The 27,129-nt window shown below is 38.2% G+C and overlaps 1 protein-coding gene across 2 annotated transcripts in view; it reads right to left on the reverse strand.

Moving 5' to 3' along the window:
* AIG1 (androgen induced 1) overlaps window positions 1-27,129 on the reverse strand; it is a 303,544-nt gene that overhangs the window by 163,367 nt on the left and 113,048 nt on the right. For both annotated transcript variants that reach the window (XM_004368864.3, XM_023729483.1), the window contains exon 3: window positions 23,928-24,029. In XM_004368864.3, coding sequence (XP_004368921.1) covers window positions 23,928-24,029 — 102 coding nt within the window. The remainder of the gene's footprint in view (window positions 1-23,927; window positions 24,030-27,129) is intronic.

Here is a 27,129-nt window from a genome sequence, read left to right on the forward strand (position 1 = left end):
ATATGTCTATGAGATCAAGTTGGTTGATTGTAGCATTTAACTCTTCCGTGTCTTTGTTGAGCTTCTTTTTGGATGTTCTGTCCTTCACTGAAAGTGGTGTGTTAAAGTCTCCTACTACTATTGTGGAGCTGTCTATCTCTCTTTTCAGTACTGTTACAGTTTGTTTGCCTGTCATTGGCTGCATAAATATTTATTATAGTTATGTCCTCCTGATGTTCTGACACTTTAATCATTATACAGTGTCCTTCCTTATCTTTTGCGGTGGATTTTAAAGTCTATTTTGTCAGAGATTAATATTGCCACTCCTGCTCTTTTTTGAGTGTTGTTTGCTTGATATATTTTCTCCTATCCTTTAAGTTTTAGTTTTTCTAGCCTAATTGCTCTGGCTGGGACCTCCAGCACAATGTTGATAAGAGCGGTGATAAAGTCTAAGGTGTGTCTTTTGTAGGCAGCATATAGACAAATGGTGTTTTTTTAATCCAATCTGCCACTCTCTGTCTCTTTATTGGTGCATTTAGTCCATTTACATTCAGTGTAATTATTGACAGGTATGAGTTTAGTGCTGTCATTTTGATGTCTTATTTTGTGTATTATTCACAGTTTCTTTGTTCCACTTAATTTTCAGTGCTGAATCATTTCTCTTTATGTATTTTCTTTTCATTGTTGTTGATTTCGTGTTTGCTGAGTCTTTATATTTTTCTAGTTTTTTATTTTGACTTTCAGGATTGTTAGTTTCCTTAGTGGTTACCTTAATATTTACCCCATTTTTCTAAGTTTATACGAGTCTTTTATTTCTGTATATTGCCTTGACTTCCTCTCCATATGAAAAATCTATGTCTACATTTTGTAAGTCCCTCTTTTTTGTTTTAATGTTGTCATCTTTTACATATTGACATCTGTCTATTTTCAGTATTTTAGCTTTGATTTACTTTTGTGACTTCCCTATCTGTGTTGATATCTGGTTGCTCTGTCCTGTGTTCTAGTCTTGGGTTGCTATCTGATGTTACTGATTTTCTAATCAGAGGACTCCCTTTAGTATTTCTTGTAATTTCCATTTGGTTTCTGCAAATTCCCTAAACTTCTGTTTATCTGGAAATGCCCTAATTTCACCATCATGTTTGAGAGACAGTTTTGCTGGATATATAATTCTTGGCTGGCAATTTTTTTCCTTCAAGGCTTTATATATGTCATCCCATTGCCTTCTTGCCTGCATGGTTTCTGCTGAGTAGCCCAAGGTTATTCTTATTGACTCTTCTTTGTAGATGACTTTTTGCTTATCCCTAACCACTCTTAAAATTCTCTCTTTATCTTTGGTTTTGGCAAGTTTGATTAGAATATGCCTTGGTGACTTTCTTTTGGGATCTACCTTATGTGGGGTTTGATGAGCATCTTGGATAGATACCTTGTCATCTTTCACGATATCAGGGAAGTTTTCTGCCAACAAATCTTCAACAATTCTCTCTGTATTTCCTGTGATGCCACCCGTTCTGGTACTCCAATCACTCGTAGGTTATTCCTCTTTATACAGTCCCACATAATTCTTAGTGTTTCTTCATTTTTATTAATCCTTTTTACTGATTTTTCCTCAAATAAGTTGGTGTCAAGTGCTTTATCTTCAGTCTCACTAATTCTGACTTCCATTGCCTCAATTCTGCTCCTGTGACTTTCTACTGAGTTGTCTAATTCTGAAATTTTATTGTTAATCTTCTGGATTTAACTGATTGCTGTCTCTCTATGGATTCTTGCAGCCTGTTAAATTTGTCATAATACTCTTCTCTAATCCTTTGAATTTCCTCCATTGCGTGTTCTGCGTTTTGCTTAATTTCCTTCCTAATTTCTTGAAGAGTTATGTATATTAATCTTTTGTATTCTGCCTCCTGTAATTCCAAGAAATTTTCCTCCTCTGGAAAATTTCTAGATTCTTTATTTTGGGAGCTTGCTGAAGCCATCATGAATTGCCTCTTTATGTGATTTGATATTGACTGTTGTCTCCAAGCCATCAATGAGTTATTGTATTTACTTATTTTATGTTTGCTTACTGTGTCCTAGCTTCTTGGTTTGTTTTGATATGCCCAAACAGGCTGCTCGTATGAGCCAGTTTGATTATTGGCACCTTTGAAGCTCTAATGTCCTGTCACCAGGTGGTTAGATCTGTTACTAGGTATGTGAGCTCAGGAGTCCGCCCATTCCTCCTGTATGGATTCAGCTCAGGTGCTCAGGTAGATAGCCACCAAGTGTGTGGGGTAGGCTCTCACTTAGAGTTCTAGACAGGCATGGGTGATTGGTGTAGGCACAGGCATCTAGCTGCAGCAAGGGGACACACTCTGAGCAAGGCAGTGGGCTGACGGCCACCCCCAAGTGTCCAGGAAGAAGATGTATCTGTGTTTCCTAGAGCACGTAGGTGGGTGGGTTTTGCAGCCCTACTATGAGCACCTAATGCTGTTGGCTGTAAGGACTGCGGGGCACCTCTTACTGATGAACCCCTATCGCAGGTGGCTAGGTGGCATGGGTGGAAGCCACCAGTCCTCAGGCCCCTGATGTGGGTAGGTGAAGACCCTGCTTAATGGGCAGAGCAATGTCAAATGTTAAGAACCTGCCACTTCACAGCTGAAACAGTTGAAGTTAGACTCTAGAGAACCCAGCCTAAGACAAATGGGTTAATCTCTCAGTTATTCCTGCTCAATCGCTAGGTGATGCCCACTTCCTACAGATTGCTCAGTGGAGCTGTTCCCTTGTTCCAGAATGAATTGACGGAGAGGACCCTGCTTCATCTTTCTGCTCCACAGCTCTAATGTGGCAGATATGCTCTAAGGGCCTTGGGGTGTTGCTTCCATGGCAGTGCTCTGGGAGCATCCTAGTGCCAAGAGGCAGAGGAACAAAGTACACGTTCACATTCTCTAGGAATACCGGGGTTACTACAAGCTGGGCAACCACAGGAAAACAAGGGCTAGTCGAGAAAAGGAATAAAGAAGGCCTTTAGGTTTCCTTTCACAACATTAAACTACCCAACTTGAGATTATCCAAATATATATGTAGATTAAGGAAATTTCTAAGTACAGGTCCACCCACCCCACTCAACCCCAAGGCATGATCATTTAATTAGAGAAGGTGTCATATATAAGAAGAGTGGTTTGTTCATGACTTTTCCCTCCTCCTGGTCAACAGAACAGGGCATGGTCAGGAAGACCAATTCCCTCATTAATGACTTGCAATTCTTCCCAACCTATCTCTTGCATTTTACTGACCACAGCTGAAGTAATTTATTTATCTCATATATCCTTTAATCCTCTTTTTATTCTATCTCTTGCTGAATTATCAGGAGAAAGTTTATTTCCTCAGTTTCCCTTTAACTACTTAAATTCTTTAACCCTCAGTTTCTCCTTCAGTGAAACAAGGACAATTGTAGGATGTGAGGAGTCAGAGCAGAATTGTGCTCCTTAAGGTTTTCAATGGCTAATTTTTCAGAAGCAGATCACCAGGCCTTTTTTTCGAAGTACCTGTAGATGGATTCAAATCACCAACCTTTTGGTCAGCAGCTGAGCGTGTTAACTACTTGCACCACCCAGTGACTCTCTATACATATATGGAGGAAAGACGTAGTGATCTAATTCCAAAAGGTCACAGCCATTGAAAACCATATGGAGCACAGTTCTACCCTGAAACACATGGCACAGACACATGGCATAGCCATGAGTCAGAACTAACTCTACAGCAAATGGTTTGCTATACACACACACATACACACACACACACACACTAGCACATATGATTGAAAGAAATATGATCCCACTGAAAATTCTCTTTTCCTTAAAAAGCCAACTCCATTTGCAGAGATCTGAAACATGCTTTCTTTTTCCCATGTCATTAAAGTTACATTAATGTTGGACAGTTCTGGTTGGCCCAGGTCTCTTGTTCAGAGGTTCTGATTGGTTCCATCTTGGATGAGACTCACGCACCATCTGTATTTTTTTTATGCCCCCTCATATGGTTTGAGAACTCTTGAATTTGTTGATCTCCCTGGCTTCCTCTGGGTTCAGTGAAAGGGGTTAATGGAGGGTCACAAACAGGGAAGTCACTGTGGTGATGGCTGGGGCTGAGCTGGACAGAGGATGTGGCAAAGAGACAAATCAGGGCAAATGTGCCTAAGCTGGCCAACTTAACCATTACTAGCTAGTTAGGAGGTAACTTTTCTACCTTGGTTTCTACTGAAATAAAATAGTGGGACCATCCCAAGTTTCTAGGAAAAATTAATTAATAGTAACATTTTTTAGAAGATTAAAAGCATAGTATGTGTGTCAGTTATCATTAATCTTTGAAAATATTTGTGAAGTTAAATGGTCTGTAACTAATTAGAGACGGCAGTTAACAGGGGTTATGCGTTTCCTCTGAATTATATGAAATAAAATATGAATCTTTTATATAACTCTATTTCCTTATAGAAAGGATTGGTATTTGTCAGTGGGATTTTTAGATTTTATTTTATTTTCTTGGACCTCATTACTTTTCCATAAATCCTATAAGTAGAATTACAGTGAAGTGAGTCACAGTATTACACTTTTTCAAACTTTTTCTGGTAATATGGATTGGAATATAGGGAATTTAAAAAAAACTGCATTTGGGAAACATGGGAAGGGAGAGAGGGAAGGAGGAAGCAAAGAAAGGCAAGGGAAGGAAAGGGAGGGAAGGTAAGAGAAGGGCAGGGAAAGAAAGGAAAGGGAGGGAAGGAAAGAAAAGGAAAAGGAAGGGAAGGCAAGAGAAGGAAAGGGCAGGGAAGGGAAGGGAAGGAAAACGAAGGGAGGAAAGGAAGGCAAGGGAAGGAAGCAAAGGAGGAGGAACATGAACATTTTACTTTTATTACGTTTTTTGACTTAATGGGATTATAAAAATAAAATTTTCCTGGTATCTCATTCATATATTGTAGACAACTCTAGAAGTACAAATAAGTTTAGGTTTCAAAGGTTCACTAATGAACCAGTTATTTGGCAATGGAAATATATTTTCCCACAAAAATATTGCTATATAAGTGGTGATTAATTTTTTTCAAGACTAGCGTATAAAGTCTACTCATTCAGTGTTGCAGCCAAAATATTGTGCATTTACAATGATAAATGTAGACTATACTGTTGAAAACTTGTAGATCTAAAGAACATAAAAGCCATAAAATCAACTGTTGAATTACTTAAAACTTCTAACATGAATGTTGGTGCGGGAGGGAAAGCAGATTTAATTTGAAGAGTCTGAGGATATACAAAAACATCAACAATAAGCTCAAACACAGCAATGATTGTGAGGATGGTGCAGGACAGGAAGCATTTTATTCTGTTGTACGTAGGGTAGCTATGAGTTGGAATGGACTCGATGGCACCTAATGACAACAACGTTGATACATGAGTGTGGCCGAAAGGAATAGCAACCATTATCTTGTCACTGCTGCTACGTGTGTGCTTCAGGTTGGTCACCAAATAGCAATACACTTAGACCATGTTAGCACATCCTCAATAAAATATCTTCTTTCCTTCCTTCAATAAATATTGACGGAGAATATACTATGTGTTATGTCCTCCTTACAACTTACACTAGCAAGAAAACAGAAAGATCCCCTCTTCTTATATACTGTATAATCTAGTGGGGGAGACAAACAAAGGATAATTACACAAGTAGATGACACATGATTCATCCCTGTTTATGAAAAGTTATTTTAACAGCATTAAAGGTCATACATATTTACAAATAGATGTTTGCAGCTCTTTCTTCTCATTTTGAATCAAGTCACATCAGCAAATGAAGGTCCCGTAAGCTTGACTCCATCCATTTCATTAAGGTCAATTCTACTTTGAGGAGGCAGCTTTTCCCCAGTAGTATCTTGAGTGCCTTCCAGCCTGAGGGGCTCACCTTCCAGCACTGTATCAGACAATGTTCAGCTGTTATTCATAAGGTTTTCACTGGCTAAGTATTTTCAGAAATAGACTGCCAGGTCCTTCAGAAGTAGACTGCCAGGTCCTTCTTCCTAGTTTGTCTTAGTCTGGAAGCTCCACTGAAACCTGTTTGCCATGGGTGACCCTGCTGGTATTTGAATAAGGGTGGCATAGCTTCCAGCATCACAGCAACATGCAAGCCCTCAGAATGTGACAAACTGACAGATAGGTGAGGGAGTTGCTGATGTGGCAAGACTCAAAATGAGAAGAAACAGCTGCAAACATCCATTAATAATCCGAACATGGAATGTATAAAGTATGAATCTAGGAAAATTGGAAATAGTCAAAAAAGAAATGGAACACATAAACATCGATATCCTAGGTATTAGTGAGCTGAAAAGGACTGGTATTGGCCATTTTGAATCAGACAATCATACGGTCTACTATGCCAGGAATGACAACTTGAAGAGGAATGGCATTGCATTTATTGACAAAAAGAACATTTCAAGATCTATCCTGAAGTACAATGCTGTCAGTGGTAAGATAATATCCATACGCCTATAAGGAAGGCCAGTTAATATGAGTATTATTCAAATACGTGTGCCAACCCCTAAGGCCAAAGATGAAGAAATTGAAGATTTTTTTACCAACTTCTGCAGTCTGAAATTGATCGAACATGCAATCAACAGGGAACTGCCAGAAATTCAAGCCAGATTCAGAAGAGGATGTGGAACCAGGGATATAGTTGCTGACATCAGATGGATCCTGGCTGAAAGCAGAGAATACCAGAAACATCTTTCCTGTGTTTTATTGACTATGCAAAGGCATTTGACTGTGTGGATCATAAAAAATTATGGATAACAATGCGAAGAATGGGAATTCCAGAACACTTAATTGTGCTCATGACGAACCTGTACATAGACCAAGAGGCAGTCGTTTGAACAGAACAAGGGCATACCATGTGTTTTAAAGTCAGGAAATGTATGTGTCAGGGCTGTATCCTTTCACCATACCTATTCAGTCTGTATGCTGAGCAAATCATCTGAGAAGCTGGACTATATGAAGAAGAACATGGCATCAGGATTGGAGGAAGATTCATTAACAACTTGTGATATACAGATGACACAACCTTGCTGAAAGTGAAGAGGACTTCAAGCACTTACTGAGGAAGATCAAAGACCACAGCTTTCAGTATGGATTACTCCTCAATATAAAGAAAACAAAAATCTTCACAACTGAACCAATAAGCAACATCATGATAAATGGAAAAAAGATTGAAATTGTCAAGGATTTCATTTTACCTGGATTCACAATCAACATCCATGGAAGCAGCAGTCAAGAAACCAAAAGACGCACTGAACAAATCTGCTGCAAAAGACCTCTTTAAAGTGTTAAAAAACAAAGATGTCACTTAAGGGTCTAAGGTGTGCCTGACCCAAGCCATGGTGTTTTCAATCACCTTATATGCATGTCAAAGCTGGACAATGAATAAGAAAGACCAGAGAAGAATTGATACCTTTGAATTGTTGTGTTCATGAAGAATATTAAATATACCATGGACTGCCAAAAGACTGCACTAATCTGTCTTGGAAGAAGTACAACCAGAATGCTCCTTAGAGGCAAGGATGTCAAGACTACGTCTCATATATTTTGGACATGTTATCAGGAGGGATCAGTCCCTGGAGAAGGATATCATGCTTGGTAAAGTGGAAGGTCAACGAAAAAGAAAACCTTAACAAGATGGATTGACACAGTGGTTGCAACAATGGGCTCAAGCATAACAAGGATTGTGAGGATGGTGCAGGACTGGGCAGTGTTTTGTTCTGTTGTACATAGGGTCACTATGAGTCAGAACTGACTCAATGGCACCTAACAACAAAAACATGTTTACAAAGATGGATGATGGCACATATAGGATGCATCTGGGAGGGGGGACATAACTCTTTATAAAACACCTGCTCTGGGCCAGCTATGTACATATGCTAGCTCATTTAATCCTCAGAATGGCCTTCATGGGTAGGGATTATTAGCACCAATTTACACATGAAGAGTTGAGACTTGGAGAAGATAAGAAATGTGCCAAAGATAGAGCAATACTCTGCAGCAGAGCCTAGGTTCAAACCAAGCCTGTCCAACTCCAGGCACTTTCTGCAAATCAAAACTGCCTATTCTGCAAAACCGCGGTGGGATATTTTCAGTTATTTTACTCAGTATCTTTCGGATAAGAATTCATGCAATAATCTCCTTAGAAAAAAAAAAACAAAAACCAAAAAACTCGTTGCCCCTGAGTCAACTCTGACTTGTAGCAACCCTAAAGGACAGAGTAGAACTGCCCCATAGTGTTTCCAAGGCTGTAAGTCTTTGCAGAATCAGATCCCCACATCTTTCTCCCATGGGGCAGCTGATGGGTTTGAACTGCCAACCTTTCAGTTAGTAGTTGAGTGCTTTAACCATTGCGTCATCAGGCCCCTCATGGTTGTAGAAGTAAGGTCACAGGATGGGAAGCTGACCTCACAAAGTCATACCAATCCAGGAGCCTGATCACTGACTTCCAAATAAGGTTAAAGCAGGACATCATTATTCGGATCCCAAAATATCTGCCAACTTCACCAACATGAGAAACGCAGTCAGAAGGAGACATTGCGCACCAACATAAAGACAACACTCAGATAGAAAACTACATAGCAACAAATGATGTCCATAATAACTAACACTTTCAAACAACTACAAAAGTTTACTATATGAGTATGTATACTGAGATAAAGAAATGCTTCCCTCCTTAAGCCTACATTTTGTGACTCAAAATCATATCAACTGGGCAGATTATAAGAGAGACACCTCTTCCCACCATCTTTACCTGTTATCTGCATTTTCACCCCCATAGACAGCCTACCCTTCATTTTAAGGAGGGTACCTCCCATCCCTCCATTTCAAATTTTACCCTTTGAACACCTTTCTTTCCTTCAGCAAATGGTTGAAAAAACACCTAAGGGAAACATAAGTGAGAGGCTAATTTTCTCCATTACCTAATTTTCCAACCTGTTACGAAGTGCCGCTAATAAATTCAAGAGTGAGCATCATTCCTTATGTATATTAAAAACTAGTGGCAATCCAATATCAAATTAAGAAGCCAGGTTGTGACAATGCTGCAAATACCCTTCTGTAAATGGCTTGTGAAATGGCACTTCTTGAAGGTCTGTATTTCACTAACTTGGCAAAAATCTGTTTCAAGGTCATTTGCAAATGCTCGTCTTGTGCAGTGCAGCATGCGTGGAATAGCACCACCATGGCACTAGGTCAATCCATTAGTCATTGCTGGAGTGAGCTTTCTATGGAGATGCAGCCTGCTTCAAAGTCAGATGGGCTTTTGAAAAGCATGCCAGGGAAACTTTAAAACTTGAAATGCTACAGACAACAACAACAACAAAAAATGTCGCAACAGCTTTAATTGTCTACTAAACTTGCAGTGGAAGGTTGCTTTTCATATTTTTATGAAAATATTACTTATCTACCCGGTGTGAAAAACAGGCTAAAAATGTGGTAAGTGAATTTGTGCATATGTCTTCAATTGAGTGCAGTGCTGAGTGCCAGCCATCAGCCAAGCTGATCATACTGCAGGTCTGTGTGAAAGCCGAAAGTGGTGGAATCTAGTTGCTATAGCTGCAAATTAAACAAATAAATGAGACACCATGGAATGCAGCAAAATATCTGTGTTCTGATTAGTTCATATTTGCCATATGTATGAATATTAGCAGTCAAATTTTGAGTTTAACCAAAGCTCTTTCCAGTAGGTACAACTGAGGGGAAATTCTTAAAAATAAAAAAAAGAAGAAAGATTTGAAATCTTTATTCAAGGATCAATATCCTACATTTTATATAAGCTTTTAAGGAATTTAATTAATTTTTTATGATAGGAGTGGCTATAAATTCAGTGTTGCTAAAAATATGATTCCCACCAGGGCAATTTTCCTTGAAGCTTTAGACAAGAGTTTGACACTAACTTGCTACTTATTGTATGATAATAAATTAGCACCATTAGCTATAGGGACATTTTTGTTTTATTTTATTTTGCTTTATCTGGCTGTCATGGAGTTGACTCTGACTCATGGTGACCCCAAGTATGTCAGAATAGAACTGTGCTCCATAAGGTTTTTAATGGCTGATTTTTGGGAAGTAGATCACCAGGCCTTTCTTCCGAGGTACCTCTGGATGAACTCAAACTTCCAATCTTTCAGCTAGATGCTGAGTGCATTAACCATCTGTACCATCCAGGAACTCCTATTTTATTTTAGTGGAGTTATATTTATTGGGCCTACTAAGTGGCAGCAAAGCACTATCTCCTTCCATGCTCAACCTCATGAAATTCCACAACAAGTTGTAAGTTTCCCATTAGTAGAACCCAGTAGGGAAATTTAAACAGACTGCTGAGCAGAGAATTCTATTCTGACTAGTCTGTTAAATCATTTATATTAAACTGTTTTCACAAAATCATAAAACCAGAGAACAACCTGAAAGGTTATTTGGCTCAGTCCCCCTTTCTAGATGACTCAAATCTCAAATGTCTGTATCTATTAGAAGTGTGGAATGCAGAAATGGAGAGGATCTTTATGGGTTGACTTCACAGGAGAAAAACAACGGAGCCAAAAAGACATACTATTGCATGAATGGTGGTGGTAGGGTAGATGCAGAAAGGAATGTTTGCTAATATCAATCTTTTTACCTTAACACATACAGGTAGCAGCAAGACCAGCAGCAGCACCTGGATATACAGGATAATTAGATATATTACCAGGCCATATGAATTAATGAATTTGTTAAGAGTAAAATAGGTTGCATTAAAGGGAAAAGTGTCCACCAACCAGGGCTAATACTTGCACTCAGGTTAAAACATATTTTACTTAGATCATTAAGTGCAAGCTCATTCTCTAGACATGGATATGGAGATGGTACAAACAACAGGAAAAAAGCATCCTTGCTAAGATAAAAAGGAAAATAATCTAAAATTCAGGAATGTTTCTCAGTATCGTAATGAAATATGTTTAGTGAAATATAATGAAATGTTTTGTTTAGAGGCATCTCTTCAACGAGATGTTTACAAGGCTCCATGCCGCGACGTCCTGTGGTACAGTAAGTGCTGTGGGGTTGGTCAGCTCACATTCCACTCCCAGCTCGGCCACTCAGTAGTTGTGCGAGCTTGGACAAGTTACTTCACCACTGGAAGATAAAACAGATGCTGAACACCTGGAAACTAGCAAATATATTTCTGCTATTCAATAGAGGAAGATTGATCCTAGAAAACATACATCAATGAGCTTGACAAGAATGGTATAAGTTCTAGAATGGATCAGTGAAGGACTAGGGTATGAAACTTAAAAAATTCGGTAGTGATCCTAAGGTGCCAGCCTATAAGGAAATAATCTTATTTCCTTTCCAGAAAGTGTTACCAGACTGGAAGAGTAAGGAAATATGAAAGAAATTGCTCCTTCCTTTCTTCCTTCCCTCCTTCCTTCCTTTCTTCCTTCCTCCCTCCCTCCATCCCTCCTTCCCTTCTTCTCTGTTTCTTTCTTTTTTTTTTTTTTTAACATTTCCTGAGACCTACTAGGTGCCAGGCACTGAGCCAGATGTTGGGAATATGGAAAGACCACGTGCCTGCCCTCAAAGAACATCTAGCTCTAGAAAAGTGTAAAAACAAACTGCGAGTACAGTTCAAGAGATATGATCATAGAGGTAGGCACTGGGTAAACAGGCTCACAAAGAAGGAATAGTCAGTTCTGTGATGTAAGGGGAGAGCTGATGCACAAGCAAACCAGAGAGTGGGTAAGGGTTTAACAAGGAAATGAGGGTTTGGTGGACACTCAGTCCTGAGGGCCCTGGAGGACAGTTTGGAGAGGCCCTGGTAGATCTGGCTCGAGTTCTCTGTTGGTGACAGGTTAGAAGGGGGGGATACTAGAGAAGTCCTGGAGAAGCTTCCCCTTAAAAAGAGGTCGAAATGGGCTAAGGGAAGTTAGCTAAGACCTCAGTCTCCCAAAGGACCAGGAAGTTTGGGGATAAATACAGTAGTTTAGATTCAGAAACAAATGAGCAGGAAAAAAAAAAAAAGATGGAATGAACATTTTCAAGTGGATTGCTTAGGTTTTGTTCTTGTTTCTCCTTAGTTAACCAATTTTCTACATAACTTTGATAAAGGAGCATGCACATAAGGTGAGGATGGGGGAGATTATGCACACATACTTGGTATCTCCTTGATCTAGAGCCAATTTAGGGATTTGGAACAATGGTTCTGGACTCTCAGAAAAGTTTCTTTTTCACTTTACCTAAACATGCCCGACACAATGACCCATCAAGAACTCTAGATATCTAGGATTCAGCCAACTTGGGATAAATCAACACCTACCCCTCATAGGTGAGTTTTGTACCCATAACACCATCCACTTGTTGCCAACTCTATTCCCTTTTTCTCCACAAGATTCCTTGTTACATAACTCTTTCTCTCTCTCTGCTATACAAACTTAATTAAACAATTTCCTGTTTTTCCATCCCTGGACATGGAAATCATTTTCAGGAGCTGCTACTGCTGCCCCACCTTCCCTTCTGCCACCATACACCTGCCTTGACCTTAGGAATCCAACATCTTCCTCAAGCATGGTTATACTGTGGATGAAATTTACTGCTCTGGCCAATCAATTATTTTGTTATTGACTTTATGCAGTGTATAGTTACTAAAACCGTTTCAACTCAGTGGCACACACTCAGGCACTTCAATTCAAAACAAAGAATACACCATCTATGTTCAATCACACTATATCCATTCAATGATCCCCTAATTCTTAATATTCTGGCTTCCTGAGAGCCCTTCCTATATTCAAACTGAGTTTACCAAAATGGAATTTGCTAGGAATATATGTAAGGGTCCTATATTTTGAGTACAAATAATAGCAGCAATAGCAACTTTAAATCTTAGCTTAAACACATTGCTCAGGTGACAAAGATGTAGAAGTTTTAGTGTAAAGTATAATGAAGCTATCAAAAAAGATAATGGAAACTTGGAAAACACTAATAAATAAGGACAATGGTTACATTGCTTTGCTATGTACTTGCCAAATCATATGAAAATGGAAAAATAAACATAGATAAGCTTAAGTATGGTCAGAAGAGACTTATCATGATGGAGAAGGGCCTATGTACTATTTCCTCAATACACATTTACCGAGTATATACTAAGTGCTGGGATTATGCTAGGTTCTGGAAGAAATAGATGAAAGAAACCGTTGCTGCCCTTTTATTCCCTGGGGGGAATAAACAAGTAAATAAATAGTAACCAAATAATGTGATAAGAAGAAATTATAGATGTCTGAACAAAGTGTTATGAGTGCAAGGAGAAGGGACCCTCTCAGACGCCAAGGAGACTAAAGACACCTTCATTCATCGGTGGTGCCTAAGATAAGGAATATAACAAGGAGCCATCAGAACTTCCATTTTTTAGAGAGATAACTCAGGTAGCAATGTGAACAAAGAACTGGTGAGGAGAGAACGGGAAGGCAGACAGATGAGAGGTAAGCCTGTTGCCTGAGTTCAGTTGAGAGACAACAAACGTTTGACTAAAGCAGGGATGGTAGACATGAGAAGGCTAGGGAAGGTTTAGGAGCTATTTTCGAGGCAGAACTGATAGAACTTGTCAATTAACTGTGGGAGATGCGGTATTCCATTTTCATAGATTCGGTGAGTACTATGTTTTTACACAAATAACGTGTGCCTTCTATGTTTGTTTGCTAATCATGCCCTCCCTCCCTCGAGAGTATTTTCCTAAGCATCGCTATGCCAATTTTTTTATATGTTGCTATACCCACTGAGTACTTGACTAGAACTACAGACTTGGGAATGGCCAGTGTATGGTTGAAATGGGAAGACTGAGATCCTCTAGGAAGATAATATGAGAAGAACAAAGAAATGTTTAACCCTGCAGAGTGGTTGGGGATAAGTGGGGCAAGTTTGGATGGGAGAAAAGAAGAGTTAGTTTCTTACAAGAGTCCTACATATAGCTGAAGACAACCATATGGTGGCCATGCATTGATGAAGCTCCATCATTGAAGATGTTTGAGCATACGTTCAAAGGCAATTAGCCAGGATACTGTGGTTGTTGTTGTTAGGTGCCGTTGAGTCGGTCCTGACCCATAGTGACCCTATGTACAACAGAACGAAATACTGCCCAGTCCTGCATCATCCTCACAATTGTTATGCTTGAGCTCACTGTTGCAGCCACTATGTCAGTCCATCTCATTAAGGGTCTTCTCTTTTTTGCTGACTCTCTACTTTACCAAGCATGATGTCCTTCTCCAGGGACTGGTCCCTCCTGATAACATGTCCAATGTATTGAGAAAAAATCTCACTATCCTGGCTTCTAATGAGCATTCTGGCTGTACTTCCTCCAAGACAGATATGTTCATTCTTCTGGCAGTCCATGGTATATTCAATATTCTTTGCTAACACCGTAGTTCAAAAGCATCAATTCTTCTTTTGTCTTCCTTATTCATTGTCCAGCTTTCACACGCATATGAGGTGATTGAAAACACTATGGCTTGGGTCAGGCGCATATTAGTCCCTTAAGTGATATCTTTGTTTTTTTAACACTTTAAAGAGGTCTTTTGCAGCAGATCTGCCCAATGCAATGCGTTGTTTGATTTCTTGACTACTGCTTCCATGGACATTGATTGTGGATCCAAGTGAAATGAAATCCTTTACAACTTCAATATTTTCTTCATTTATCATAATGTTGCTTATTGGTCCAGTGGTGAGGATTTTTGTTTTCTTAATGTTAAGGTGTAATCCATACTGAAGGCTGGGGTCTTTGATCTTCATCAGTAAGTGCTTCAAGTCTTCTTCACTTTCAGCAAGCAAGGTTGAGTCATCTGCATGTTGCAGGTTGTTAATGAGTCTTCCTTTAATACTGATACCATGTTCTTCATTTAGTCCAGAATCTCAGATTATTTGCTCAGCATACAGATTAAATAAGTATGGTGAAAGGAGACTGTGGAGGTGATTTAAATATCATTGGTTTATGGACCAGATGACCTTTAGAATCACTTCCCAAGTCTAATATTCTCGGATCCTGTGGTTCTATGATAGAAAATTCAGCTTCTTTCCACTTTACGTTCTTTGGCAGCTATCATTGATGCTTGCTGAGGTTGGAGCTTCAATTAAAAGTGACCTGGAAAAGATATGGGTGTGGACTTCTGCCAAAGAGGCGGGTCTGTGGGTAGTAAATGATCTGTCTGTGGCAGTGAAAAAGAAGCTAGTTCTTAGGACAGTATCTTCCTGTCCCTCTCACCCCACCCCCCGCCAAAAAAAATCCAAAGAGCTAAAGGCAAATGAATGGAAAACATATGAACTAACTTTACTCTGAAATATCTATGGATTTAAGGATTAAGGAGAAAAGCACTTGAGTAAACCACACTTTGGGTTTTGCTGACCCCAAAATATCTGAATATAAATTGTAGACCTTTTGATGAACTAACACTACTGCTGGGCCTGCGCTTCTTTTATATGTAGCAAGAAAAAGGGTAGAGTGTAAGCAGACTAATATTAGCCTTGAATTCCACCTTTGCATGAAAATTTAGTTATACAAAGGGATTTGTAATGGCAGGAAATTGCTTTAAAAGCTGTTGTCTGAATATTATCCTAGAGAGAAAAATAATTAACCCCAATAAAATAATCAATCTATAGGAGAGCTTTTCAATAAAATTGTTCTAGGCTTTTATATACCTGGCCTACAGTTCTTAGATGTTCCAAGAGCCCACAGTGCATTCTGGACATGAATTCAGGCCTTCTCGGGCATTAGTATCATTGTAACAGGTACCAATCAATAAGACCCTCTGGGGTGATCACAGGCCATGTAGTTACTGCAGGATTTTTGCTGCAGTGCAGCCGAGATGACAGAGTGAAGTAAAATACAAGTTAGGAAAGAAATAAATATTCTGTCAGCTACTATGAATGGAGAAGTCCCTGGGTGGTGCAAACCAAACATGCTTGGCTGCTAACCAAAGCTTGAAATTTCGAGTTCACCCAGAGGTGCCTCAGAAGAAAGGCCTGGTAATCTACTTCCAAAACATCAGCCATTGAAAACCCTGGAGCACAGTTCTACTCTGACACATGTGGGGTTACCATGAGTCAGAATCAACTCGATGGCAAATGGTTTATTAAAAAAACCAAACCAAACCTGTTGCCATCGAGTTGATTCCAACTCATAGCAACCCTATAGGACAGAGTAGAACTGCCCCATAGGGTTTCTAATGAGTGCCTGGTGGATTCCAACTGCGGACCTTTTGGTTAGCAACCATAGCTCTTAACCACTATGCCACCAGCATATCCAGTGGTTTATTATGGAAGGAAAAAGAGAAAGAAGAGGGAGAAAAAGAACAAGAGAAAACATGGGCTTATAACAATGATACAGTCAATTTATTCATTCAGTCAGTATTCATTGATTGTCCATCATATGAAGTCACTGTTAGAGGAACTTAGGATAAATCAGTAACTATAACAGACCAAGAATCCTACCCTTATGGAATTTATATTCTAGTAGAGAGAGATGGACAAGAAACCATAAACATAATATATAAGCAAAATCACCTGTATGTTGGAGAAAGTGTCATAGGGGAAAAAAGAGAGCAGAGAAAGGGGACTGAAGTGTGCTGGGGAGCATGGAGGTCACTGCAGTACTTAATAGACTGCTCAGGGCAGGCCTTACTGAGATGGTGAGATTGAGCAAAGATTTGAAAGAGGTGAAGAAGTGAGCCAGAGACCTCTGGAGAAAGAGCATTCCAGAAAGATGAGCTGCCTGGTGTGTTCAAGCAACTTTAAGGAGGCCAGCTCATGTACTAAGATCAGTTTATTCATCAAAGGGTTATTGAGTATCTACAATATGCCAAGCACTGTAGAGAAAAAATTAATCCCTGAACCTCAAGGAGCCACTGAGGAGATAGGGCATAAAAAATGAGATGATTTGACTTTGCCACTGTGCCTTCTTTATCCTAGGACATTTTAAATGCCCTTTCTCCTCCAGTTTCCTTCTTTCCCATCCCCTTAGCCTATCTTCCTCTTTTCTGCGGCCATCTCTCTTCTCACTCATGACATTGCTCACTTTCCTTTTCTCTTCTCGCCTATCTTTCACTCCTTCTCCATCTAGACTTCGCCTCATCTCCCTTTCTCTCTCCATTTCTGTCTACCCATCTTGAAAAATTGTTCACAATTTTCTCAAACATCAGTTTAAAAAGAATACATGTTGTTATAGATTGAATTGTGTCCCCCCAAAATATATGTTGGACTCCTAACCCCTATTCCTGTAGATGTAATCCCATTTGGGAATAGGGTTTTCTTTCTGTTAATGAGGGTATACTAGTGTATGGTATGTCCTAAACCTAATCACTTCTGAGTTATAAGGAGCAGCATAGACACAGAGATAAGGAAGCACAAATGGTGGGGGGAGGGGGGGCTGAGAGGGAAGAGACAGCTTCCATGTGAAGATGGAACCAAGGATCATTGGGACTACAGATGCTGAAAGAATCAAGGATCTTCCCCCAGGGCTCACAGAGAGAGAGCCTTGCCCTAGAGCTGGTGCTTTGAATTTGGACTTCTAGATTCCTGAACTGTGAGAAAATAAATTTCTATTTTTTTAAAGGCACTTGTGGTATTTCTGTTACAGCAGCACTAGGAAACTAAGACACATGTTCACCAATTCACAATGAATATTTCTTGTTGAAATAATAAAAAAGACTAAAATTTGCAATAACTAATACTGAATACATTAAAATTTATTACTGATTGAAATAGAATAATCAAATCTTCATGTCAAAATTTAGATCTGCAAAGTCTAACACGGGATAATTGGAGTTGGTAGAACTAATGATAACAAATGAAAATTCACAACATAAGAAGTGATAATCAGTTAATTTTGATATAAAAAAAGCTTATACATGAAAACAGTAGGTAGCAATTCTGAAGGTATCTTGCCTTAATGTCAATGTAGCCCACCTTTCTGTTCCTGTCTTTGGGGTCTTATTTGTTTTATTTGGGAGCTTCTTTAGGGGTACCAGAAAGAGGTTCCCAGGAAGATTCTGACCTCTGTCCCATTTTCTTACTTTTATTTTTTAAGTTTTCCAAATATCTTATAGTTCCATTTAGAGTACATGGGAAAAAATCGAGAAAGGTCAGTTTTTTCATATGAAATGTTTACAGTGGTCTTCTTTCCACTAACAGCTTATTTTATGAAATATCCAATATCAGGGTGGCACAGACTGAGTAATGAAATACACAATCTGTGTATTCCAGAACTGGAAACTTTCCATAAGTCATGCTATCTACTGACAGAATAACTCCAACTCTGAGTTCCTGCAAAACCAATGATCATCCAAGCAGTATTTAACGCCTTTTCTTCTAGGAAAGACAGTTATATAAAAACTTTAGTAATTACCGAATGTCAATATGATATTGAGTGGAATAGTTCAACAGACTACATTAAGGTTCTCTTGAGGATCAATTACATATAACAAGAACAACGGACAAATTAAGCATGAACAGAGGTGGGGCTTATTTTTTTTTTGCCCCTCATAAATTATTTGGGGAATAAACAACTCCTGCTGTGACTATAAGAATATCTAGATCATGTCTACTTAAAGCTCTGTGGTAATAATAATAATATCTAAACCTTCTGCAGTGCTTTGCATTCTCTAAGAACTTTATAAACATTAATCAGTCCTTTTAATAGCAGAGAAACTGTCTCATTGTTGGTTTTTCCCATTGTAGCATCACTGAAAGTCTGCAATCTTTTCAGAGTTTAAATATCTATCTGTCAGAATTCTATTTTTTTGTAATCAAGAATAGTGCTTCCCAATGTCAGAGTGAAAACAGCCCTTTGGGAATGACTCTGTTAGCTTGTGGAATTGCTTGCTCTACTTACCTCCCTCTATTTCAAACATTCCATTTCCATCCTTTAAAATTGCATGTGTTTTTGTCATCCTGTAACTCCACAGTGCCCACCAGTGTGCTTTGCATAGGTAGGGTTTGCAATAAACATTTGTGTAGGTTTTCAATAAATATTTGTCAGGTTGAATTAAATAGAAGCTCAGCCTCACATGTTGCAAGCCCTGCTGAACTCCACCATAACTGTCCCTAATCAATACCATTCTCAATTACATAATGGAAACAATGATCCATTTGCTGATGCCACCACTTTCCTTTGGTCTGATCATCAATGGACAGAAGATGGAAAGGTGATAAAAGGATATAAAGATAATGGAGACATTTCTACCAAGTTTCACAACCAAATGTACAAACATCTTTTTTATCGTCAACATGGGTGTCAGGTACTGTTTGAGTTGCTGGGAATATAAAGCTAAATAAGCCAGGACCCCTGAAAGGATGGAGCAATTTTCGATTTGGGATATTGAAACAACTTCATTTAAATGTGTTGTGTTTGTTTGTTTGTTTGTTTTTAATTGTAGTGAATTAAAATTCACTGTTTTCTGACTATTTTCATGGAGCCTGGAGATAATCTAACAATCATACAACCGAGGTTGGGATACTGTTCTAACTCATCTATTTACTCATTTTCTCTTCTCTTCTTCAAATAAATTCTAGAATTAGTTGAGAGAGAAAACAGGTAGACAATGGAAGGGAAGACATATGATGTTTTCATGTTTAGCTTCTGGCAACTTTGGTGTAAGTCTAAGTAAAGGCCCTGAGCTTCAGATCCTCTGAGTTTTCTCATGCCCATTTTCTGACTATTCTTGTGCTGGGCAGTTTGAATGCTGCAGATTCAAGAGTGACATGGTGACACCCTCTGAAATGATGTCATGATATATTTATAAAATGCATTTCATTTCTGTGGTTCAGGGCCCTTAATTCCTAGATATTATGTTGAGACTCTTCAAACATAAGAACAGGGTACATTCTCTCTTGGAATTCTTTTAGTTAGAAAGATCTAAACAGGTTAATGGCAGACAGACTTAGTGGGCCATAAACAGTGTACATAAATATTTAAAAGTTATAAATGAAGCTAGTGAAGTACTAAATAAAACATGCTCTATCCTCCCACATATTCAGATTTATTGGCATAAAAGAAAATGAAAATATATGCATTTTGATGAGTTTTTAGAAAAAAGATATACATATTTATAAATTATGTACAAAAAATTAAATATTTAAATATAATAAATATTCCAAAATTTTATTATTCTTGCCTTTATTTCAGCAAAATCACTAAATTATGTTATTATAAGCAACTCTTTACAAGATATGAACTCTACCGATAGCAATAATCTAAATTACCAATTAAAAAATAAAATGTAATTATAATTATATACAATTTGCATGTCTTCATCAAAATATGTAGATTAAAATAAGTGTAAAACTTTAAAAATTGAATTATTTTCATATATTTTAAAAATAGTATTTAAAAGTTAGTTACCTATTCAGATTAAAAGCAAACAAATTAACAATTATCAAATTTTTAGATTGAATTATTTAAACAAAGATGAAAATGTTTCTTTAATATTTTGAAATTTATTAAATCTTACTATATATTTTTTAAAAAATTAAATTATTCATGATTCTAGCATCTAATGTCCATATTTTACTTGCCAATGTAATGAATCAGCATCATGCTTTATGTATTTTAAGTATGGAGCTACGTATATTACAAATTTAGAGTAATGTAAATTGCTTAATATTGCAAAGTATTCCTCAGCCACCATGTGTGACATTTTTGGTAACTCTGGAACCAGGAACTGGAATATAAAGAACAGCAAGGAAACGGACATTCAGCTCTACTGGGAAACAAAGTTCATCATGAAAGAATCTACTGAGCTCATATTATCTGGGAGGACTTGGCGTTAATTAATTTATCTTTTCTCTTACCCAAGTATTTGTGTCACTCAAACCTTCCTTGCATTTCTAAGCAGTGTTTATCCCTAAGAGTGAGGATTTGAACCCATCAAAGAGAGAGGGTAAAATTATGAAAGTAGACTCAAGTTGAAGTTCTAATGGCTGCATACATGCTGCTTAATAAGTCATTTGTTCAAAACATTACAAATTTAGAACCAGGACCTGACATGGTTGTGATTCATTCTCTGGCCTGATGGCAATCTTGTGCAATTTAGGGACAGAGGCAGTAGCCCAAATAGTCAAGGACTGAACTTCGATAACACATAATCAATTATTCTCAGCTGATCCCTTTCTGGTGTCAGAAAAAAGGTAACCGTCTTTGACATTATTACAGATTCAACTGTAGGCAGCAGCTTCTTAAGTCTCACTTTGCTAGTTCATACAGCTTGGGCACAAAATGAAAAGTTATCTAGATGACATCACTCTTCCTCATATTTTGAGATAATGCCACAAAGGATGATTACTGTACAAGAATATGCCTGCTTTGTGACCGAAGTCTGCTCCTCACTGGGCATGTGACAATTTTTTCTTGGTTTAATGTCTGGAATGGCTATGTGCAAGGTTCATCTCCATTTGCAACTCTGCTTTTAGGGGTTATGAATGTCCTGAAATCTTTTTCTAAAAATGCTACCTAATTATTGATTGTTTTATCTCAGATAGCTAAATTACGCTACATAGTTTGAAACTATACTTCAAAATATCCTGAAGATGTTTCTTCTGTACTTTATCAGCTATATAAAAAACTATACAAAATTACAATTTATATGAAGAATCAATTAATATTTTATTCAGATAAAATATAAAGTAATAGAAAAAGTACACATTTGAGATCAGATAGGCCTACGTTCAGGTCCCAGTTCTACTACCCTGAGCTAAGTGATTTTGGGCAAATTATATAACCTTTTGAAGCCTCAGTTTCTTCATTTGTAAATGTGATAATAATCCCTAGTTCATAGTACTATTGTGAAAATTAAATGATACAACAACTATAGAATGTCTTGCACACAGTCGGTTCTCAATAATAGCAGCTATTAGTATTAACTGGCAAAGAATTATGGAAATTGGCTATTCTGAATTCATACATCAACTTAATAAATATGTATTGATTCTGCTATATGCCAGACAACTGGGCAAAGTGCTCAGGATTCAAAGGCTGTTTTTTGCACCAGTAGCTTAACATTCTTGTGGGGGATACAGTCATGTATAATACAGATATGAAAGAGGTGCTGTGCAAGCACAAATAACAGACTAGCTAACTTTGCTTGGGGGAGTTAGGAAAAGCTTCATAGGGAAGGTGGCAATTAAGCTAACTTTAAGGAGTTAGTGGAGTCCCTGGGTGGTGCAAACGATTAACCTGCTCAGCTGCTAACCAAAAGATTGGCTGTTCAAGTCCACACAGAGGCACGTTGGCAGAAAGTCCTGGTGATCTACTTCCAAAAAATCAGCCATTGTAAACCCTGTGGAGCACAGTTCTACTCTGACACACATGGGGTCACCATGAGTCAGAGTTGACTCCACAGAAACTGGTAAGGGGGGAGTGGTAGTTCAGTGGTAGAATTCTCACCTTCAATGTGGGAGACCTAGGTTTGACTTGTCTGTCAGTGGAGATTTCCGTGTTGCTATGATACTGAACAGGTTTCAGTGGAGCTTCCAGACTAAGATGGATTAGGAAGAAAGGTCTGGTGATCTACTTCCATAAACCAGCCAGTGAAAACCTTATGGATCACAATGGTCCGAGCCACAACCAATCATGGGGATGGTATAGAACCAGACAGTGTTTTATTCTATTGTGCATGGGGTCACCATGAGTTGGAGGCTGACTCAACGGCATCAAACAACAACAACAAAGATAAGCAGGGACATGGCAATAAAGAATTGGGAAGGGTATTTAGGGCAGAGGATCTTAAATTCATGGATTTATGAAAGGACTTTTCACATTCAAGAAAAGTAGAAAGTTGGAGAGTGGCAGAGTAACCATGTCAAGCCTCTTCGATAGTTAAGTTGAACAGACTAGACTCAACTTACTTGTATGAAACTAGACCAGAGATGCCATGTTAATCCACCACTGTTGCTCTAATTAGAATCAAAGAAAATCCCACTTACGATGAGTTGGCTTAAGAAAGGATTGCTCAAAGCCTCTCAGTAATGTTTATTTGTTAATACTTACCACTTTTCTTAAAATATACCAAAATAGGGGGCAGAAGGGAAACTTCTTTCGGACTCAAGACTCGTGATTTCTAGCTCTTCGTTTCCCTATAATTTCTGTGATGGGTTGCCCTTTTCACCAGGAACACCCAGTGACATATTCTAAAAATTGCTGTAGCCAAAAAGCAGGCTTCTTAGTTAATAACAAAACAATGCTCAATTCCAGAAGTGGAATGGAAAGATGACACGGCATTTCTCTGCAGAAAATGCAGCCTTGAATCTTGTGAAGTGATGTGCAAATATGCAAAGTATTTGATTTGAAGTTAGTGTAGGTAACACCATGTAAAACATCAGAAAGAATTAATTAGACTGAGAAGCAGGAAGAATTCTTGCATTTATAGACAAACACCTTGGGATGGGCAGAACCTGACAAGGCAGACAACTCTACTGTTAAAGGCACCCCCAAACGCTTGCAATGATCTTTTAGGGAAAATAACAGCCTTGCTGCTCCTCTGGGGAGAAATTCTCCAAGTACAATAGTTACTTGCAACACAATCCCATGATGTAAAGTGGAGGTGGAGCAGGTGTTGATAGTCATGTAGTTGGGAATCAATCCTTACCCTCTAATAGGGGACAAATCCTTTTTACAGCACAGACATTAAATTCATCCCTGGAAAGAGCTAGTGGTATTATCTACCACCACTGAGCCTTCTTATAAGCCATGGATTCATCTACTACATAATCTTAATAACGACTCAATTCCATGGGAAGAGGTTTTATATTTACAAACAGTATTCTTCTCTAAGTATAATCTTTCATTATAATCTTCCAACATTTCACAGCTGAATAGATCCTATGGAAAGTCTACATTCAAAAACAGCTCTTTAATAGATATTTTTAATAAAAGGAAATCATTTGTTCAAGTCCACTCACCATTCCATGATTCAGCCACCCTGGAATAAAATTATCAAGCAACTTCGGGTAAATCATCTCTCTGTCGTAGGCATAAATGATCCAGAACATCGATACCACAAACTGGAAGGGAAAAGAAATAGTTTATTTCCAATTCACCAACTATTTACAATATACAAATTGTTATGTAAATCTATTGTTAAAAGAACCCCCTGGGACTTGGAATCTATAAAAAAAAAGGCAAATCTGTAAACCAGCTAATGACTGGAAAGATAGTTGTAGTTTCATCTCATTAGTGGTAACAATTAGGCTGTCTCTCCTCTTCCCTTGATCTCCCAATTGTGTCCTCTCTCTGTATTTCTGCGGGACAAAGGAGTCCTGTCATCAGGAACAGCTCCATCTCAGAGCTAATTGTATCAGTTTGATTCCTCTCAAAAGGGTTGAAAAGTTCACTTGTGGTTTCTTCTGATCCCATTCCCCACTGTACAGAGCTAGCACACATTCAAGAAACTGTAGTCTATGTCCCTTTTCCTTGAACCCATCATGTGGTTTAGATTAATCTTCACATTCTCAAGTTTCAATTTCACCACTAACAGCATTGAAACCACTGCTATAAAATATCCAAAAGTCACATTTCAAGCAAATGTATTAATTTATAAAGCCTAAGCCAGGGTTTTAGCTGCACTGAGAAGCAAATTATATGGAGGGCAAAGAAGATTACTAATTCTCTTGGAATAACTGATAAATTCATCTGGGTTCCAGAGGTTAGTTTTGGCCCATCAGCAATATAATCATCAAAATAGAGTAGAGTACTCAATTTATTATCTTACATTTCTTCAGGCTAATGGTGAGAAAAAGTGTTCAGATGAAATAAAGAAATGAGTGGCCCAAGGTCTTAACCTTCAGCATAAAATTTAGAAGGAAAAAATGCATGCTTTTGTAAATGTCAATAAATGTAGCATGGAAACGGGAACTACCCCCAAAGGAGGGACTAAGTCTGTGCTGGGTGAGGTCTCAAAATAATAAATACTACAGAGTGAAAAAAATGTACCGTGAATATTAAAAACTGAAACAACTTTTACTTACTTTGTATAATTGTTAAGTCCTCTTTGTTACCGCATTATATTATTAAAAATAAGAAATTATTTTTAGTGCTAGTTTTTATAAAACATCTGGTGGTTATAGCTCAAGGCTAGCAATCAGAAAGTTTCCAAAAGTTCTTTTCCAGCTATGTCAGTTGTGACGTGTGTAATTTTGGCCTGGAAAAAAATTTCACCCTTAAAATCTAGGATGTTATGAACATTTATGGTTCTACAAAACACATTGCATGATAATTACATCAGGCACTTGTAGATTACACACATAGTTTTAATACCAGATGGGGGTCCCCAGTCATTTACCCTGCTTTTGGGTCAACCACTGTCACTGTCACTTGGTAATTACACAAGATGTAAAAAAGAAAAAATACATATATATTACTAGTTTAAGGTTAACAATCATCAGGATCTAGAAAAAAAATGTTCCAGGTGCAATGAATGATTTTTGAATTATCCACAATTTTGGACTATCCATTCCACTACAGACTTCAAATGTACTGAGAATCAATGGTAACTGCATTTATAAGGTACATTTTTTCTAGTAAATCTTTATAACATTAACTCTCGATATTATCTCCTCAAAGCAGGCTGGAGTACAGATTATTGCATATTTCCTTTCAACAAATAGAGAAGTCAAGGCTTTCTTTTAACTTACTTTAATAGCATTTGTTTGTACACAAGGCTTCACATATCAATGGAATCTCACTAAAACTTCATTAATTTTGATCCCTATCAATTTTTTTGTACTATGGGGGTTTGTGCGTTGCTATGATGCTGGAAGCCATCAGTATTTCAAATAGCAGCAGGGCCCACTTATGGTGGACAGATTTCAATGGAGCTTCCAAACTAAGACAGACTAGGAAGAAAGCCTGGTGATCTCCTTACGAAAATTAGCCAGTGGGGAAGCCCTATGGATCACAACAGAACACTAACAATACAGTGCTGAGAGAAGAGCCCCCTAGGCTGGAAGGCACTCCAAGTAAACAGTGGCTGCAATAATTGACTCAAGCATACCAACGACTGTGAAGATGGCGCGGGCGCACACAATGTTTGTTCTGTTGTACATGGTGTCGCCATGAGTTGGAGATGACTGAAAGTCAGCTAACAACAACAATTTTAGTGATACTGCAGAAGGAATCTTCGGTAAACTTAGCTTTGGACTTAATTCATTAAGAAAGGATTTGCTAAAGAAATTTAAAATTTATCGTGCTTTCTTAAATAGCTAAATCTTAAAACACTAAATAGTAAAAATTGGGTAAACTTATTTTTCCTTGAATGACCTTCAGATTGGTAGTTTTGGTAGTCTGGTAGGAGCAAAGTCCAGGTTGCAAGAGACTGGGAGAGCCGCAGAGGAGGTTCCGTTTTTAGGATAGTGCGTTAGTGAGGGAAAGAGAAAGTGTGCCTGCTGCAGGAGACCTGTAACAGGGTCTAAGGAAGATTTGAATGATTTTACAAAATAGGAGATCTACAAAATACTTTAAAACACATTTTATTTTATGAGACAGTGGTGGTTCAGTGGCAGAATTCTCATTTCCCATGCTGGAGCCCCAGGTTTGATTCTTAGCCAATGCACCTCATGTGCAGCCACCATGCATCTATCTATCAGTGCAGGCTTGCATGTTGCTATGATACTGAACAGGCTTCAGTGGAGCTTTCAGACAATGACAACTAGGAAGAAAGGCCTGATGATCTTCTTCTGAATATCAGCCAATGAAAATCCTATGTATCACAATGGTCCAATCTGCAACTGATCATGGAAATAGTGCAGGACCAGGCAGCATTTCCTTCTGTTGTACATGGGGTCACCATGAGTCTGGGGCTGACTTGACGGCAGATGACAACAACACGAAGGCAATATTTTGAGTGATTAGAAATCAGAATAAATGGAGACAGAAAGGAAGAGCCCAAGAGAAGAAAGAGACTAGAATTACGAACACAGATGAAGTTTTCTTCCCTTCTTTAAAGTGGGATGCAAGTACTTTTGCTGATTGTTGTCAATAGGGCTTGAATACAAAGAGTGGAAATGATCTGGGATGTTGCTGTTGATAATGAGGAAGATTATGAAGAATTAGGGATGGCCCAAATGATATCTGATAATATGATTTTGTAAGGCTTCCTGGTGGTGC

This window comes from Trichechus manatus, unplaced genomic scaffold (genome assembly GCF_000243295.1).
Source record: "Trichechus manatus latirostris isolate Lorelei unplaced genomic scaffold, TriManLat1.0 scaffold00002, whole genome shotgun sequence".
NCBI classification, from domain to species: Eukaryota; Metazoa; Chordata; class Mammalia; order Sirenia; family Trichechidae; genus Trichechus; species Trichechus manatus.